Here is a 19,156-nt window from a genome sequence, read left to right on the forward strand (position 1 = left end):
CTGCAGCCTCGCTTCTGCTTCCTCTCTCTGCGTCGCCTGCGCCGCCTCCCGGTCCCGATGACAAGCCACGGTGAGCCGGGTAGCCTCGCCAGTTCGTTCGGAATTTTGCGATCATAGCAAAATTCCTCTGTGATGGTTATTTCGCATCGATATCCAATGTTCACGATGTCCTGGCGGGTATATCGATGTTGTGCCTCAGTTGATGCCAATAAGAGCAAGCAAACACTAATAAAAAGTAAAAAGGAGCACTGTGGGGGGGAGCTGTTAGCCGCTGCGTCCATGCGCGCCGCCATCTTGGTAGGGACTTGCGACTTGCTTGCCAAAAACTTGAGAACCACTTGACTTGACTTCGGACTTGATGTCAAAGCGACAAAACTGCCCGCCCGATATTTAAAAACAAGGAGAAGCGCCATGCACTTCCAACGTAGCTCCCGTGCACCTAAACATAGACGCCAACCACTGAATCCGAAAGAGGTGAAGCGGCATGTTGCTAGCAGTCAATTGTGGAGAAAAACATGGAGTTGAGAAGTTGTTGGATTTAAGGATGATCATTTTATAGGAAGCAGGATAAAGACAATAGCAACATGCAAGGTTTCCTTTCATTTGTTTGACGCACGTAACATAGGTCGGTGAACCTTAACCATCAGTTTAGCTCACCATTAGCTGGTGAAACACCAAAGTTCATGTGGGTTTTGCATGTAATTGAGAAGCCAATAAAATGATAGATTAGAGACCATGGAAACTGTAATCCTGAAACCATAACATTAAAAATATGTTTTTTTAGTGGAGACATCAATACATTAGTCCATATATACTGTTTACTGTACTACTTACCATACTATCATGGTCGCGAGACTTTTTTTTTTTTTAACATTGCTCATTAATTAAATTGGGCAGTGCAAGATGAAGAGGGATATTTGTCTTTTTTTCTGTTAAGCGGGTCACATTGACCATTTAACAACGTTTGGTATGTCAACGAGAAAAACAAGAGTGAAAGAGATTTTGCTTGTAAAAAATTATGAGAAATAGTTTTTAGGTTTTTCAGTGGGCAACTTCTTTTTGCACACGTATAACAATATAGAATGTTCAAAAACAAGATGTGTCTATATAAAAAGTTGAAACGCTGTTTTATTTTTACATCTTAACATTGACACTTTAATAAAGGTCACATAATTGCAACAGTTTAGCCTTGGAATGGAAGGGGTTGTTTATATTTTCAAAGGGACACGTTTTTCAAATAAGCAAGGATTCCACTATATTTCAGACCTGACACTCCTTCAGCCTTCATTTCTCGTGCCAAGCCGCCTCTCGTCTCTTTAATAACAGTGGCAAACTGTGCTTGACAGAAGAGGCGAGCTCTAAAAGGCTCGCGATTAAAGCGCCACTTCAGGAAATGAAAAGCTCTTGAGCGCGTACAAACAGGAATGATCGCTGGATGGCGTTTTCACACATAACAGAAGGAAAAAAAACATCTTCAGCAAAGCGATGTGCGGCAATTCGTCTCATGCATTGACACTTAGATGCTTTGCATAATTATAATGACACTCAGTCAAGCAGGGACCTCCGCCAAGGACGAACAATCCTTATTTGGATCAGCACCAAATTGTACTGCTTCACTGATACCCACCTCCTGCATTTGGCTGCACTGCCATTAAGATTCATGTATTATTCATTAAGAAATTAAAAAAGGGCCTATTCTGTAATGTTAACAAAAGAGTGTTTTTCTTTTGGTTCTTCCCATCTTGCCTGAGGAATGTTTAGTGGAAATAATAGTAGTGCTTGGTTGTAATAAGCAGATTTTGTGGATTCCGACATGTCTGTTTGCCAGCAACTTAGCTCGCTAGCAGCCAAACAAACAATCCAACACTTTTTGCTGAACCCTGTTTGCTTGAAATGTAGCAAATTAACAAAGGCAAATTAGATAGCTAGGTAGGTAGGTGGGTAGAACGAGTAAGTGAATGACTACCTTTTCTGGAATCATATGTGGCTGTTTGCTGGAAACAAAGTAACTCACTGACAAAGTAGCTAACCAACAAAGTAATTTGGCTAAAGTAACAAGAAGTAGTGGGTAGTTTGTGAGGAATATGGTTTGCTAGCAACCCAGCTTTGTGGCAGCCAAACGCGATAAACAAACACAAAACTAACCAATTAACTAACCAACCAACCACCCACTCACGCCAATATAATACAACATAAAAAGTTGTGAATACATGAAGTAGTTATATACTGGAAGGAATATAATGGATTTGGGCGATAAAAAACACGTGCTAACTTTACATGTGATTGTTGTCTGGAATTGCTGAATAACGTCTGTGATTCAATAAAATTAACTGTTTGGATCTTGGTGGCTTATTTTACTCTACCAATCCATACAATATTCAGTGAATTATACAATTTCAGAATTAGATCCACCAATCCATTTTCTGACCCATTTATGAAGAAAATGAAAAAAGAAAATAGGATTAGTAGCATTAGAAAAATCATAATGAAATTGAAAAAAAGTAGACTCACCCCTATTTGAAAGGATCCAGTGAAATAGTCTAAATTGGCCTGAATGAAGCCTATGTTTTCCAGACTAAGCTGGAGACTGCGACTGTGAGCCCTGATCAGAGATTCTTCCTTGTTTTCTATGAGGATAACCTGGAACAAAAATCGATGCTTTGGTCCGTATTTGTTGGCCACTCACTGCTACCTATCCATAAAGCACATGTAACGTTACCTGACACAGTGGGAGGGCGTGAGCCAGAACGATGCCCAAGTGGCCCTGGCGGCACAAAGAAGGAAAAGGGAAAGGAATTATGGACAGTAATGCCTTTAAATTGTATTACAGGCACTCAAGTGATACTATGACTTGCTACGAGCAAATACTCTCCATCAGCAGACAAAGAGCCAGCAACGAAAGATAATCGTAAAGAATAGAAAAGTGGGGGTTCGCTGTTAACATAGATGAGGCTGGTTTGACAGACTGAAAATGATTTTTTTTAAAAAGTAAAAAACATAAAAAATCACCGTTCCACTGCAGAAATCCACCACGGTGTATCCTGGTTTGGCTAGCTGCGTCACCATGGCAACTAAATTATTCAACTGTTCCCTCTTCCTAACTGTGCGGATGTTCGCCATTTTTCCTGCAAGAGAGCACAAAAGGCCAATAATATGTTGATCATTGATACACGGTGTAAATTCAAATGGAGGAAAAAAATGAAAAAGGAAAGAAGGATGTATCAATTATTTAATTTGATGGACACTATTGGCCAGAAATATGTTACTAACCAAAACAGCAGCATTTTTAAATACTGTGGTGTGTCAATGACAGATATTTTGTCGTAATGCTTTTGTTTTGCTTTTAAAATTACATTTTTTTTTCTCCAATGAGGGGAGGTTACCAAAACACTCCATCCATCTGCTCCAGGTCCGGCCACTCTGTCAAATTTTAGAACCCATTGGGGCCCACCAATCAAAACTAACTAATTAATTCCAAAACAATTCTATAATTAATTGCAATTACTCACATTTTTCAACTACCATTTTTGTGAAGCTTGTAACAGGTATTTATCAAGTAAAATTGCCAATATGAAGTCTATTTTCATTCAAAGACAGCTCTAATATTTTTTTTTGATCCTTGAATATGATCTAAACTGAGTCATCTTTACAGGCATTTTTCTTTGAAACATTTCTCAAAACTTATCAAAGGACATTTCTATCTGCTCACACTCCAACAGTGTTGGTTTGCAAGGCTCAGTGGTTAATTGAGCAGGATGTTTTGTTAAGCTAATATGGTACAGTATTTGGAATTGGCTTTGATCAATTATCGATACGTGTGGGCTTTCAAGAAAAGAGGCTCGGGTGAGTTATGAAATTTGGTTAGCAACACACATTGTAGGGATAAAAGTGAAAAATGCTTTTTTGCAAAACTGAGGGTGTTACCTGTCTGTATGTGAAACTTTTTTTAAAAAAATGCAACAAAACATAAAATAAAATTTCCCTTTTTTTTTTGACAATGAGGGATTCCTTGCAGCACTGGGCAGGTACACTCTCTCTGTTGGACAACAACAAGTATGGCACTTTCATTACTGGTTGGTAGAACAACAACAACAGATGCAACAGGCTCGTTTTGAATAAATGTCAAAAATATAAAACACGCGGGGAGGCTTTCTGAACCCTTGCGGACTGACTGCTTTTGTTGGCTATGTGAGGGAAATGACAGCGAAAAAAATGCTCATTAAGTTCAATGCCAAGTCACAAAAGAAGAGGAACACGGACAAAAACACACATTTTTGCTAAACTAGCAGCATTGCAATGTAATATTTTATACAGTCTGATGTAAGGTTAGTGAATTTACTATCAACAGCATTACAGTCATTATTATTATTATAGCTGCAGGAAGATTTTCAAATGTTCCGCTGTATTGAATGACATCATCGCTCCTCAACCCGACCCAGGTGTTTCATTCAGAACCAATTTCTCCTCTGAACTTCCACAGGCTCATTTAAACCAAAAAAAAAAACAACATACAATTGATGATAAAGCAGCATTATTTTTCCGAGTAGCTTTCTTGACGCATCCCACCCATTGCCTGGACTGTACATGAGTTTGGGGGAGGGAGGGGGGGAGGAGGGTCCATTAGCCCCGGCTACAGCTGCTGGCACTAAAGCCTGAGTGCCTCCATTAGCCTTTGATTCTGCAGAACTGGCCTGGGATTTATCGGTGAGCTCCATCACCAGATTAGAATGTAAACAGCGTGGAGACGAAGAGCCTCTCCAGCACGAGCCCTGCAGGAGCTGACAACCCCCGGCTCTCTCCCATGGGAAATGCTGGTGTTAACACAAGGAGGGCAGCGTGAAGATTGAAGATTACGCCACGCTCAAGTTGTGTTTGCAGCATTTTGGATGCTACTGGTTTAGTTTGATGACAATTCTGAGAGAAAGTCAAATGTTGTATGCTACTTGAATTCTGTATTTTGCAAATGGAAATACAAAAAAAAAAAAAAGTGAATACGCATAAGCACTCATTCACATGCCTGTGAACCGAGAAGTTATTATCATTCAATCCACAGTTAAGGTTTCATGAAATAAATTTCACAAATATACAGCACTTTGCCCAACAAACTCATCATAAAAGCATGAGCTGGTCTTAGTAAAAAGCAACATTTTACTAATATTATTTTATTTATAATGAAATTCTCTTTGCTGTGGCGTTGCTGTTGTGCACTATCACATTCCCTGGTTTGCGAGCTAACAGCCACCGAAGGTCGACGTCATTTTGTAAAAGGCATATATTTTATCGATCTGGACTTTTATGCTATGCTACCAAACAATGAAAATAAAACAAAAAATGAATACATCATATAAAAAAAAAAAAAACTCTGAAATTCTCAAATTATTGGTGCGGCATCGTTCCAAATTGGCCTGGAGAGCAGTACGGGCCTCAGACTGGTCGCTGGGGACCACTGGCGTACGACACAGAGTTGAACCGTAATAAACGGTTATTAGCTTCCAAGGGAGCCCTCTCAACGTGCAACAGTTTCTGGTTCATGTTGCACATTTTGCTGCCACAGAGGAAATATGCTCCTTACAAGTATCTCTACATAAGTGTCGCCTAAGAAATACGTTTGTCATAAAAGAAGATGACATTTTTGACAAGCTTGTTTAAAAGCATTATCCCTTCCAGTCAGGCAAACTTTGCATACAGTACATCGATCTGTATTGTGTCGTAAAACAGTAAAGGTCCAATTTGCCTGCGGAAAAATATAGCCACAGTGAATAATGTTCACATTAGTATGGCACACTTACACACTTAACAAGAATCTGGTTGGTTACTTTAAAAGGAGAAGAGGTCACTTCTTTGAGAAAGCCTCAATTGTGGACACGCCACAAAGTTTGCTTTCACTAAAGCTGTCGCTGACATTTTTTTGTGTACTCGCGAAATGCCACGATGACAGGAAAAATGGGACGCTAATGAAGTCGAAGCGAGGAGGAAAAAAAAACTCCTCAGTGTGCATCCTTCAGCTGCTGAGGAATGTCTGTCAAAACATGACCAGACGGAGCTGCGGGCGAGAGGTTGGCTCATGCAGGTTGTAGCGTGTACCTCACGTCTGCGTAGCTTGGGCTCAAAAATGGATAAAATTGTGTCATGGCTATTTAGCCCAGCCAAATTAATTAAACAGTGTCAGCATTACCTCAGATGAAAATTTAAACTGAAATTCTATTTGGGTATCCAGCATTTGTGGTAGTTACACAGTAACTACACTGTTGATGTCAAGTGGGTGCTATTTGTGTTTGGCGATGTATCTGCTCCACAGCTCCACACGCCAATGGATAAAGAGCGCATTTGGAAATATGGTCCAAGTGCACACTGACCAAAACTCAGAGCGTTGTTGAAACGTGCGTTTCAGTTATTCAGAGTGCAGCAAAAACGGAGCGGCAGTGCGCGCTCCAACATACGTGGTTTCAAGGTTGTGAATGGCATGCAATGAACTAATTTGCGCTGTGGTGTAATAACATCCACCCATCCCTTACCCAAGCCGCTTCTCCTCACGAGGGTCGCGGGGGTGCTGGAGCCTATCCCAGGCATCTTTGGGCAGTAGGCGGGGTACACCCTGAACTGGTCGTGTAATCATATGTCATCATAAAATGCAAGAAGGTACGTTCAGTTACTGTGGCATCCGACTGAACATTTTTCATTTGCTTGGTTTATATTGATAGCATACACGCGTTTTCGTACAAATACGTAATTAGGATTCTACTACGTAAATGTTGATTAGTAATAAACTACAGATTGCAGGATTGGAACAGCGAAAAAACACCAAAACAAATTCCTTGTGTGTTTTACATACTTGTCCAATAAAGATGATTCAAGTCTTCATCATTTAATCCACTGGCGGTAGCTTGGCCCAAGCGCCATTCATTTGCCGTCTGAATGTTTAGAGCTTAAAACTCCTGCACTGCAGGGACTCCTAAAACTTTGACGAGTCTCAGAGTTGTTGTTAAGTACCGCATTTTATTCTTAAAATTTAAGATTTTTAATTGCGCCTTATGGTGTTCATAAGGCGCAATGAAAATTCAAAAATTTTCTCCAAAATGCACGGGACGTCTTGTACTAAAATGAAACGCCATTTGTGCGCCACAAGTTTTAAAATCTGTAAATGTTGTTTTGTGACTTTGATGAGTGTTCCGCTTGACTGACACGAAAGGCACACCCCCAGTGGGTACCGGTATACCGTCTAGTCTAGCAAATAAATTGGAGCTTGCCATCATTCCAGGAGGCTTGATGAAGGACCTCCAACCGATTCGTCTTCGCTGTCAACAGGGCGTTCAAAGTGAAGTTGCGAGCGGCGTGCAAGCGATGCATGTCCCGCCACAATTTGCGAATGGATTGTGGATGATTGGGCCAACGTGTCTGCTTGCACTGTTGTTCGTGCTTTCGCAAAAGCCGGAATCATTTTTGAGGAGCCGCACAGCAGCGTGACTGACTCTGACAATGACGAGAGGGAACTTGGCATTGTTAAATACTTCAATAAAATACGACCAAACTCAGTTTTTCTCCCACTGGCTTTTTAAAACCATAGACTAGCATGCATTCTAGCACGTTTCAGGGTGCATGCATGCTACCGTATATTTTAAACTAGCGTATATTTTACCATGGCCAATAATACGGTGAGCCTTATGTATGTGTTAATGACAGAAATAGCAGCCGTAACTGAGACAGCGCCTTTTAATACAGTGTGCCTAATGGTTGTTACAATACGGTACTTAAAAAAAAAAAAGGCCACTAGTGGGGTCCAAAAAATTGCTGCATATCGTAACAAAGTGTCTAAATTGGCACAAGTGAGTGCCACTCACTTTTGTGATGGACTTCAAAAATTAGTTTTTATTATTTCATTCATTCATTCTCTGAACTACGTGATAATTTTGGTCACTGTTTTAGCTCTAATCTATTCCTGTGCAGTTCAGAAAAATAATGACCATGACACGTTCAAGACGCCATGGCCTGAAGCAAACAAGTATTGTCACATACCAGAATGTCTAAAAATGATTTGTCAAGGGCTTAAGCCCTCGCTCATTCCCTTGGGGTTATTTTACTTGTCAAATTAGCAGACAAGCAAACACAGGGAATGCCTGTCCGACACCATTCCATGGTAGAAGAGTTTTACACCGCACAAACTGTCAGGACAGACGCCAGTGAGCCGAAAACCTCGCTATGGCAAATGCACTGTTTCTGCATGGTTCTGCATCAAATAATATTAAACCTGGCCAAGACATCAGTCACTTTATGACATTATTATTATCCTCTTGGCTGACATTGACTGTGTACACTTAGTTCAGTCTGTTGCAGCATGTCCCCGGAGAGCCGTTTCGACAACATCAACAGTCTTTTGATTTTTGCCTTTGGAAGCGATCCATTTTGTCAGTGAAGCTGAATGTGTCGCTGGATTGCGCTCACGCTGAACAGCCCTACATTTACTTCTCCAGCTTAAAGAAACCAATGGCTGGAGATGCGTCAAAATATGTCAGTTAACCACGTCTGTGGGGTTTTGACTTGAGACCTGAGAGGGATAGCATGGTTAGATGGAAACATGCTCAATGGGTTTCGTTCTCAGTCAAGCAATTGGGTTCCTGAACCAAGCTGCAGCGTGATGATGAATAATTCAAATATTTTAAAAATCCTGCTCGTTCAGCTTTATCTGGTGAAAAGCGGGTGATAAATGGGCATAGCGCAAAGTCACGTCCACATTAAAACAACCAAAATGATAAAACAATATATTTTTGGCTCAGTTAAGATATTTTGGCTGCCAAGATGGCTGAGTGGTCTAAGGCCGCGTTCAGGACCCAATCTCCCAGGAGACCTGGGTTCGAATCTCGAATTTCCCCCATTGTGGGACTAATAAAGGGAAACTTATCTTATCTTATCTTAGACTCTACAAACGACAGATGTGACACCAACTTTTTAGCTTTTACTTCCTGGTACTCACATCTAGAATGGATACACAACTTAAAGTAAGTATTATCCCGTGACTCATGGGTTTTGTTGCGCAAGTGTGTTCTATTACAAGGATTACTCTAAGGGCCGCCGCAATCCGTGTGCGGGGTTCTGCCACCACAACATTTCACGAGTGGCCGAATCTCATCCACTGGTTTTGGGGCGTTTCAAAATTTGAATCACAGTCACACAATTCCACAAAAAATTATTTTCACACAATGCTGTATACATAAATAGCACAAAGTGGTGAGATCACAGATTATAGCCAATCAAAGTAAATGGAAACTCTCACACAAGCAAAAAATCTATTTCCGGGTTATAAGCGGACGGGACACAACCACGTGACACCAAGCGAAAAAATACAATTGCACATACTTTAAGAACAAAACTTAAGCATATTTATAATTTATTGTGCTTATGTACTTGTGAAATAGTGAATCTGGTGAGAAAAACATACACGAGCATCGTTCGTTCCACAGCAGTGGCATTCAAATGAATGCGAGTGAGCCCCGCCTTTCAATATATAGCCCCATTCGTCGTCTTGAATCTCACCCATGTCACCTTTCCGTAGCAACCTGCATCTTCCGTGACTTGATAATTCATCGTACGACGAATTAAAAAAAAAAAGAAGAAAAACAGGACACAGTACAACATATTGTATGAGGAGCCTATAGTTCACATCACACTGAATGTGTACGATATATTTCAGATTTGGGCTACATTTATACTCGTTTAATGTAAAATTGAAAACCACAAAGCTGCCTATAGGTGAGAAAAGCTGGAAAAGCTGAGCCGTTACACAAACATTGGCCACAGCCAACACAAGCATTTGGAAAATCCTGAAGAAGAAATGAACCATCGATGTACTGAGAGGCCAATGTCCAACTGGTCGAAAAGGAAAAGAGGAACAGCCATGCGCATGAACGAAAGTACAGATGCTCAACAAGAAGATGCAAACCACTCCGGAGTGAACATAAGACCAGACCAGGCTGTAATTTGGCAAAAAGTAAAGCGACAATCCGAAACAATTCTGGGACAAACTTTTATAGCGTGATCAAAAAAAAAAGTTAAAAGTTGATTTCTTCTCTCATGTTCATCTTTTGACGTCAAACCCACGTTTTCAGTCAAGAAACAAAAATGTAGGAAATGGTTAAATTGCTCCAATACGACCATGCGATGCGACAATCAGCTTCCAATAACGTCAGCTCAAATGAAAATATTGACTTGATGTTTAATGTACTCGATGACTATGCATCTTTTGGGGGATTTCATAGAAGTTGTAACCAGCAACTCAATTTTTGGGTTCTGCTCTCAAGAACTTCTCGAATGGATCCATTGTATCCAACAAAGCAGAATATAACTGAACCATAAAAAAAGTCAATTCTTGCACGAGAACACATCTTTGTTACCACCATTTAAAACAACAAGTCTTGAAGACTCCATGAATCTCATCTTGTTGCCACTACATTGTAATCCCTCGTTCCCACAAGTAAACCGTAGAATAGATCCGCGCTCATCACTTCGGTGTTACTTACGACACGCGGTGACACACTCGATATGGCTCCGATATAATCGCTTTGGCACTGCATGGATGAAGCGCGCTTGGCTCGAAAACGAGGTATTAATCAAGGACTTACTAATTAGCTACAATCATTATCTGTGTCATATGGATGATTACACGAGCCATTAGATTCAAATTTATGATGCCCTAACCTTTTTAATCTCTAGCTCTGACAATGAGCTAGTAGGTTTGGTTCCACATAACACCACAAAAAAATGCTTGAAAGTTAAGGCACTTAATTTAAAGATGAATAAATATTATTCGGATGCAGTGTCCGGGAGGGTTTATTTACTCGACTGCAGATTGATAAGGCATCAATCAGAATTTGGAGGTTGGTTGTCAAGGGGGAGGACAGTCATTGGGAAAAGAAGCAGTTTTAAAGATAATCTTGAATGCTGTGAAGGCAATGTGATTTACGCGACAATAAGAACTGGCCACTGCTTCTGTATTTAAAAGCGGAAAATACAAGTTTACACAATGTGTGTTTCAATCAGCAACTTAATGACTCTTTTTTAGGGACTCGGAACTGTCAGATTTGTGTAGAACGGACCATAGGTGAGTTGTGATGCGCAATTAGCTTCCTGAATGAGAGAAAAGCAAGCGCCTTCAGAGACCAAAGGTGAGCAATTCTAAACACGAAGCTCAAGAAAGTGAGTGTCTCAGGAAAGCAACAGTGCCAATTAACAACACTTTCTTGGAAAATGTAATAAGACCTATGTCTACAAATGCCTGTCACTTGAAAAAAGAAAAAAAGAAAAATCTTGTGATCCTTAGCGAGAAGCAAGTCTCACCAAGTGGGAAGATATTTCAATACGTAGTGACAAAGTGCTGGTTTGAAGCTCCGATGACAGTAATTTGTACCATGCCCTGCAGGAATCACAACAGCAAGTCAATGATAATGTGAGGGAAATTCATAAAACTCAACGTCAATGAAATGCAGTAATTATCTAAGCTTCGGTTTAAGTGCCGACGTGCCGGTGGGGAAATCATGCCTGTTACTTTCAGACAGATCTATTTAATAACTAATAAACGGCCAAACTCGCTTGAACAATCGAGCTTCATATTCCCAGGACAGCATGAAACACACCTTACTAAGCTGTCTGCAAAGTAAATGACATGAATGTTGAGGTTCTAACCAGCCTGTTTCACCAAATCCCAGACCATGAACATTAAAGTTCGTTGCCTCCAGAAATCTCAGTTCCTTCATCTGAAATTGCCTCCAAGCACACTGCTTCGCTCAGATCGTTCAAAATCTCAGAACTACGGCTGGGAAAATAAGTTTACCGAGTCGTTCACAAAAAATGGCTGACAAAATGTTTTGTACGCCATCCACGCAGAAATTTGCAGGCCACATTTATCTCCACTTTTTCAGTCTATTAGCGCCCTTTCTTGGTAGGAATTTGACACTTCAGTTTTCAATGTTTGGAGTGGGGCACGTCTTGTCAGGTGTCGCCATGGTGATTATATGTCTGGCATAGTTTTGACACCGGATGCCCTTCCTGATGTATCCCACTCATTTTTGTAACAGAGGCAGTGGATTGGAATTAGGATCAAGCATGCCCATTAGGACGTCAGCATTTGTTACTTGGATTTGAATCATGGTCCCCTGTGTCAAAGACAAAACCTATGTCTGCAAGGTAATATGTTTTTAATCTACCATTGCAAGTTAGAACGTAGTAAAAAAAAAAAAAAGAAATACGATGCATTGGGAAATATGCACTGGTTCACACCGACCGTTCGGAAACTCAGAGCGTTGCTAACATTTGCCAAGGGAGTTTGCCGAACGTGTCTTACATATTTTGAAATGTTTGACTGCTGGAAACACATTTGTGTTAAACTACAAAAATGCTAAACTAACCTTAGCAAGTAAGGGACATGACTTATAATGGGAAAAGATGGAAAAGAAAAAAAAAATTAAAAACAGGTCGTTGGGTCACTCACGGCCACCGCAATGCAGTCTGAACGGGCGACTTAACGGTTTTTGGTTCCATCAGTATCCCGTCTGCGCACTCGCGGCCGCCCGAGATGCTGTTGATTTACTGACATCCGTCAGCATTCACACACAGTCGCTGTAAATTCCACTTACGTATTTTGCACTGCCGTTGAACCGTCTTGTTGTACAACCCATTACAATCTACAGCTTCCACATTTCTCTGATTAAAATCTGAAAACTGAGAGAGCCAGACAAAGAGCGACAGCTCTGCCTGTTCAAATTAAGTCACGCTCGTAAAAGCCAAAAGGAAGACGTTGGAATTCAACGTCCTCTCTAAAAACAAGCCTGCAGGACGCGATCGCAGCATGCCTCAAATATGACAACTATGTGGTCTCTTCGTCGGCCTCGTTGTTTTGCCCTGCCCTCACCGCTGGCCTTGTTTATCTTGATAATGGTTGTCGCTTGTCAGACTATCTGAGCCTCATCTCATCTACCGCTGTCGCTCCATCGTTCTTGCCCGCTTTAGTTATATCTGCGCGAGATGCTTTGGCGCCTCTATTAACACTGCATCAACGGACACCCCTAACAGTGTGTTTCGCAAAACAAGCTTCTGCACGAGACGATAAACGACACAAGTCTTCACACATATCAGAGTCAACCTATTTTTGGGGGGCATTTTAACACTTTCCAAAAATCATTCTCCAGTGTCTGTGGCAGAAAATAGAAAATAATAATAATAATAATAATATTCCCTTTATTAGTCCCACAATGGGGAAATTCGAGATTCGAACCCAAGACTCCTGGGGAGACTGGGTCCTGAACGCGGCGCCTTAGACCACTCGGCCATCCTGGCAGCCAAATTCGAGATTCGAACCCAGGCCTCCTGGGGAGACTGGGTCCTGAACGTGGCACCTTAGACCACTCGGCCATCCTGGCAGCCAAAATAGAGGTGTTTTAATGTTACGGAGATAAGCAAAATCATTTTCTCTACTGCGTGATCTGATTACAGAAGAGTTTGAGGTAAATGGTAAAAATCTGTCTGATCAAATGAGATCTGTGCAATACCTGAATGGACTGAGTCGATTTAGTACTATATCACAATATACATAATATACTGTAGATATTCTCCCAAATATGAAATATCACTTAATTTGAATAAATGTCATGTGTCATGTGTCATTATCCACACCGCTTATCCTGTACAGGGTCGCGGGAGGGTGCTGGAGCCTATCCCAGCTGACTACGGGCGAAAGGCGCACTACACCCTGAACTGGTCGCCAGACATAGACACCGTCACTGAGTGGGAACTGAAGCTAGGCTGCCCACACACAACTCAGGCGAGTGTACTACTACACCATCAGTAACTTGAATAAATGTCTTTTTTTAAATATTTTTTTTAACTAACTGCAAATTGTGAGATTCCCAATTTATTTTCATTGTTCTTGTCACAGTGATAATATTCTATTCTATTCCATTCTAGTCAAAGCAGTAATACTGTCATACTGTACACTATATGTGTAATTGCATGTTGTTAATAATAAAAAATTTTAAATTAAAAAATTACATTTCAAAATAAATAAAAAAAATTAAAAGTAAAAATATATATATAAAAAAAATTAAAATATATAAAATAATAATAATAATAATAATTTAATAATTTATCAATTTAAAAGTACATTTTATAATTTTGTGAATAGTAGATTAGTAGATTATATAGTAGATTCTGTATGTGGCCTGTAGAAAAACTGATTTCCTACCAAACCAATACAAGGTTTAATTGGGACCGCTCAGCTTCGAGGTATCACAGAGACATCTGCAATCACATGGCGTGAGCACAATGTAGTAGGGTTTGTCACTCTTTGGAGGTGCGACGATAAACCGCATTGATTCCCCATGTAAACACTCAAATTAAAGCGATAAGTCAGCAGTATCTCCTCCACAGTTATTGTTTGTAATCTGGCACCACAGACAAGAATATAATCATATACGTTTTAAAGCCCTCATGAAAGAAAGAAATGAATGAAACGGGTTCAAGGACCTGCGTGTGTTAGATTAGTTGTTCATGTGTAATATAGCAAGTGATGCGGCAATCGTGCTGCGTGTGTAGGCGTATGTGTGGCCGTTTATCTACAGCGCAGCAGCATCTGGATCAAAAAACCCATGCACAGGGTTCAGGGCAAATTGGCTCCCTTTTGTCACCAGTTTAATTACATGCTGCGAAACAATGTAATGCTGCACAGGGAGATGTTAACGGAGATTATATTATCGAAAGAACAAGTTGCTGAGAAAACATGACGAAGGAGCATGTTGCATGTTTTGAGGGCAAAACCTTATTTTACATATAAATGTTGTATTTTTAGTTAAGTTGTAGAAAGAAGACTGCGGTTGGAGACGTCATGGCATGACAGGGTCACTACATACTGAGCATTACATAGTTCATCATTTCATGGTGCTACCTTGACTTAAGAGTTCAATTTGTTCTGTGACCAAGCTCCAAACTCAATTTACTTGGATAACAAACACATTTTCCGCAATTAAATGAATTTAAAAGCCAAAAATGTTTTCCAGCCTCCCCCAAAACATCCAAATTGTTTTTCACTCATGTCTTTAAAAAATAAATAAACTGTATTGTAACCATGATAAAACGTGAAAAAAATGAACAGTTTTTTTTATTAATTGTAATTCATTGTAAATTAATTGAAGTTATGTTCTGGAAAACGTAAATTATAATCATCAACAAATCATTTTCAAGGGGTAAGATATTTAATGTTCAAACTGATGAGAGTTATTTTTTTTTTCATAAATTCTCTCATTTTTAATTGTATGCCTGCAACAAGTTCAAAAGCTGGAACAGGGGCAACAAAAGAACGGGAAAGTTCAGTATATCAGCAAAACACAGAAACACGTTCGACTTCTCTGGGCCCGCCCGAACTCATTTGAGATGGACTGACACAAAGTGGAGAAAAGTGTGCTGTGGTCTGACGAGTCCATATTTTAAATTCTTTGGGGAAATTATGAACGTCCTTCGCTCCGGGCCAAAGAAGAAAGGGACTATCTGGACTGTTATCAAAGCAAAGTTCAAAAGCCAGCATCTGTGATGGAATGGGGGTGTGTTAGTGCCCTTGGCATGGGTAATGTAATGCATTCAGTCATTCTCAAAGGTACAAACAGGTTGAGGAGAAACATACAGCATGCTCCCATCAAAGCAAGGTCTTTTCAGGGACGTCCCTGTTTATTTTAGCATGACAATGCCATGTCACATTTCAGACATGTTACAACAGTGTAGCGTTATAGTAATAAAGATGGAGTACGAGACTGGTCTGCCAGCAGTCCAGACCTGTCTCCCATTGAAAATGTGTGGCGCATTATGAAGCATAACATAAGTCCCCCCAGACTGTTGAGCAACTAAGGTTGCTCATCAAGCAAGAATGGGAAAATCCACCTACAAAGCTTCAATAATTAGTGCACTCAGTTGCCAAACAGTTACTGTGTGTTATTAAATGGAAAGCTGAACATGCCACTGTAACAGTTTTTGTGACAAACTTCAAAATGAGAGAATATTTGCAAAAATTTAAAAAAAAAAGTTGATAGGTTTGAACAATAAATATCTTGTGCAGCGTGTTTGACTCGAACAAAAGATAAGCAGAGAGTGTATCGACAAAGCGGTGGAGTTAAGCAGTTAGACTCTTGAGTACCTTCCGTCGGGTTGATGGCATTCGGTAAGATGTCCCATGGGAGTGTCCACCCTGGGCAAGGATGATTAGCGAAGGCCGCCTCAATGCCATTTTCCTATGAGGACATGAAGAAATAAGGTTACCATGGAAACCAACCCACTGACAATCTTGAGGCTCCAGCTCTTTCCCAAGGGGCAGACGCTTTCTTTCATAAAAATGGGATGATAAAATGTTTACTTATTGTGTTCTCGCTGAGCTTGTTGTGTGTGTTCTAGGCGGGGAGCACCTTTGTCTAGTTGGCCTTAGTTCTTGCCATTTTTAAGCATCCCTCCATAACAGTCCTTTTGATTTTGTTTTAAACTACCCATTTCACTTTATATGAATTGTGACATAATGAGAGTACTATTTAATATTGTTTATAAAATTATGTCTGAATGTCCATGAAAGTGGGAGCTCACAACACGCAAAAGCAGGGGTGGGCACATGTTTTGATTGGCGGGCCACAATGGGTTCTAAAATTTGACAGAGGGGCCGGACCAGGAGCAGATGGATGGAGTGTTTTGGTAACCTCACCTCATTGGAGAAACAAAATACATTTAATTTTAAATGAAAGTGAACGAAAGCATTACAACAATATATATGTCTTTAAAAAACCACAGTATTTCAAAAATAAAAAAATAATAAGGTTTATTCATTTAATTTTTTTCAAATTCAGCGGGCCGGATTAAAACGTTAATGGGCCGCATGTGGCCCCCGGGCCGTAGTTTGCTCACGCCTGCTCTTAAGTGATGTGATCAGATGCTAATCCCCCATATCGATTTAAAGAAAAACTTTTCTCACCTTACAGGTACTGTAAAGGTATTTGTTTCCGATTAATGGAAACACGGCATCTATTTAAATGAAGGTCAAAAATCGAGTAAATGTGACAGCGAGCTCAGCCACACAAAAACATTCTGAATTGAAAATGTTCAAGGTTAGTGGTTGCATTATTTTCACGTAAAAGCCATCTAGCATCCATCTAGTTTCTACCAATAACGTTGTTCAGGGTTAGTTAAGATGATGCCAATACCAGCACACTTCTGTCGAGAGAAGCGAGGTACACTCCGGAATTGTCGCCAATCGTTCATGGAGCACATATTGTTGGACAGCCATTCATAGTCACATTCACACCAATGAGGGGAATACGTGGATATATACACAGAGAGCTTCGTTTTGATCTTTAAGAAATTAACATGATCTGGGTTTAAAAAAAAATAAGATTTATCGATTTACATCGACTCAGAAAACCACAAATCTATATGTAACCCACATAAAATGTATGGTTAGAAAACTGGTGTATGCTATTAAGAGGTAATACCTCATTCCGCCACAAGGTAACGCATTTCTCGAATACATGGTCAACTTGCTCATGAAGACAGTGACCAGCATTGTGATTAAACGAAGCAAGCTCCCCGGAAAAATCATATAAAATAATGATTAACGATCAATCTACTGGTTGGAGGGATTCTAATTTGTTCTATCTGGCAGCGGTAAACTACATAATTAGATGGTGATGTTTACTTTACCATAGACGAGCATTTTTGGAATGTTAAGACATCTGTGCTTCGCAAGACGCCCATTATACTTTAGATTCTTTAATTAAGCAGGAGATAATCCCATCCTCTATCTATTCGGCGCTCTTTCCTTCTGGCTCATGCATATTTTCTGCAGTAACAGACAGGCCATGTAGAAAAATAATCACTGTAAAATCCCACAACGTAGTAAATAATGTGCAATGTACTTATATTAACAAAACGTGCGATGTGGTGAAGCTGCAAAAAAGTGAAGCGAGATCTTCTGAGGGCCGGCTGTGCTTTGACTAAATTCCTTAGGGAACAGCATCTTGACATCATTTGATTAATTTGGAAAGTATAAATGAGATTAAGTCACTGAATTAAAAATAACTGACATCATTGAGAGCGTAATACAAAACAGAGTTTTACTCCCGGGGGGCTGACATTTGGAGGAAAGGCTTGCAGTTTTGTTTTCATTTGGATGGCTGCCTGTTGAACGAATTTGGCACGTCTCCTCGGCGTGTGTTAAGTGAGGTGAGAAAGAGGTTATTAGGCATTGATGTTTGTGGATGGAGAAACCAGCGGATCCTGGTTAGCGTCAGGAAGGATCGTGTTGTCTGCATGTCCTTGAGTACAGTACGTGCCGCAGGACACGAATCAGGATGTATGCGCTCATGCACGCTCTCACAAGGACTTATTCACACTCACAAACACACAACGGGCGCTTACGTTTCACTTTTGCACTTTTAATTCAGTCAGTATTCATTTGTTTTAAGAGCAAGTTTGTAACTTTTTGGTCGTTTTTATTTTGGGGGAAAGTTTTATTTTTGTTTAGGTTTTAACAGTTTTTTTTATTAAATTTTTTTTAAATAGATGACATTTGTTGAGTGCAAGATAATGTAATAAACAGGAAAACAGGGAAAAAATGTTGATCTTTGCTTCCCCCACCCCCCCAAAAAAATTATACCAATCAGAGAAGATTCAGAGAATTTGGACAAGTTCAACAAGTTAATGTTTCTAAAGCACCAATTGATTCATTCATTCTCTCCCTCCCCCCCCCCCCCCCGCTCTCTCTCTCGCTCTCACATTGACACACACAAATACACACACTCAGTTATGACAACACAACAGCTGCAGACATGACAGTTGCGGCACGGAGTCATCTTCGTAATCCCTCTCGACCAGGGTTTAGAATGGCGGCCATTGTGCGTCAGTGTCGGCGCGCATAGCTCGCAGCGCCAATGTGTGATTTCAATCTTTCGTGTCAAATGTCCAATTAAATTTAATCCGGCGTCATGTAAAAAGACACAGAACCTCAAGCACCCAACTCTGTCCCCTCTTGTCACGCTACTTATTATCAAGTTACACACTCATCGGCAGCAGGAAGAGGCCACGCAAAAAGTCAAGTCGAAATGAGTCAATCTTTTTTTGTTTACTACAGTAACTGCCCAAGCAGAAA

General features: G+C 40.3%; 1 protein-coding gene across 1 annotated transcript in view; it reads right to left on the reverse strand.

Annotated features, from left to right (window-relative positions):
- The window catches only part of gstcd (glutathione S-transferase, C-terminal domain containing), a 42,427-nt gene that overhangs the window by 14,366 nt on the left and 8,905 nt on the right, over positions 1–19,156 (reverse strand). The window contains exons 4-7 of the mRNA XM_088301630.1: positions 16,166–16,259; positions 3,010–3,125; positions 2,720–2,764; positions 2,512–2,640 (exon numbers count right to left, since the gene is read on the reverse strand). Of these exons, the coding sequence (XP_088157756.1) occupies positions 2,512–2,640; positions 2,720–2,764; positions 3,010–3,125; positions 16,166–16,259 (384 nt within the window). The remainder of the gene's footprint in view (positions 1–2,511; positions 2,641–2,719; positions 2,765–3,009; positions 3,126–16,165; positions 16,260–19,156) is intronic.

This window comes from Idiotropiscis lumnitzeri, chromosome 8 (assembly GCF_059441095.1).
Source record: "Idiotropiscis lumnitzeri isolate Australia: NSW breed Sydney's pygmy pipehorse chromosome 8, RoL_Ilum_1.0, whole genome shotgun sequence".
Taxonomy (NCBI): Eukaryota; Metazoa; Chordata; class Actinopteri; order Syngnathiformes; family Syngnathidae; genus Idiotropiscis; species Idiotropiscis lumnitzeri.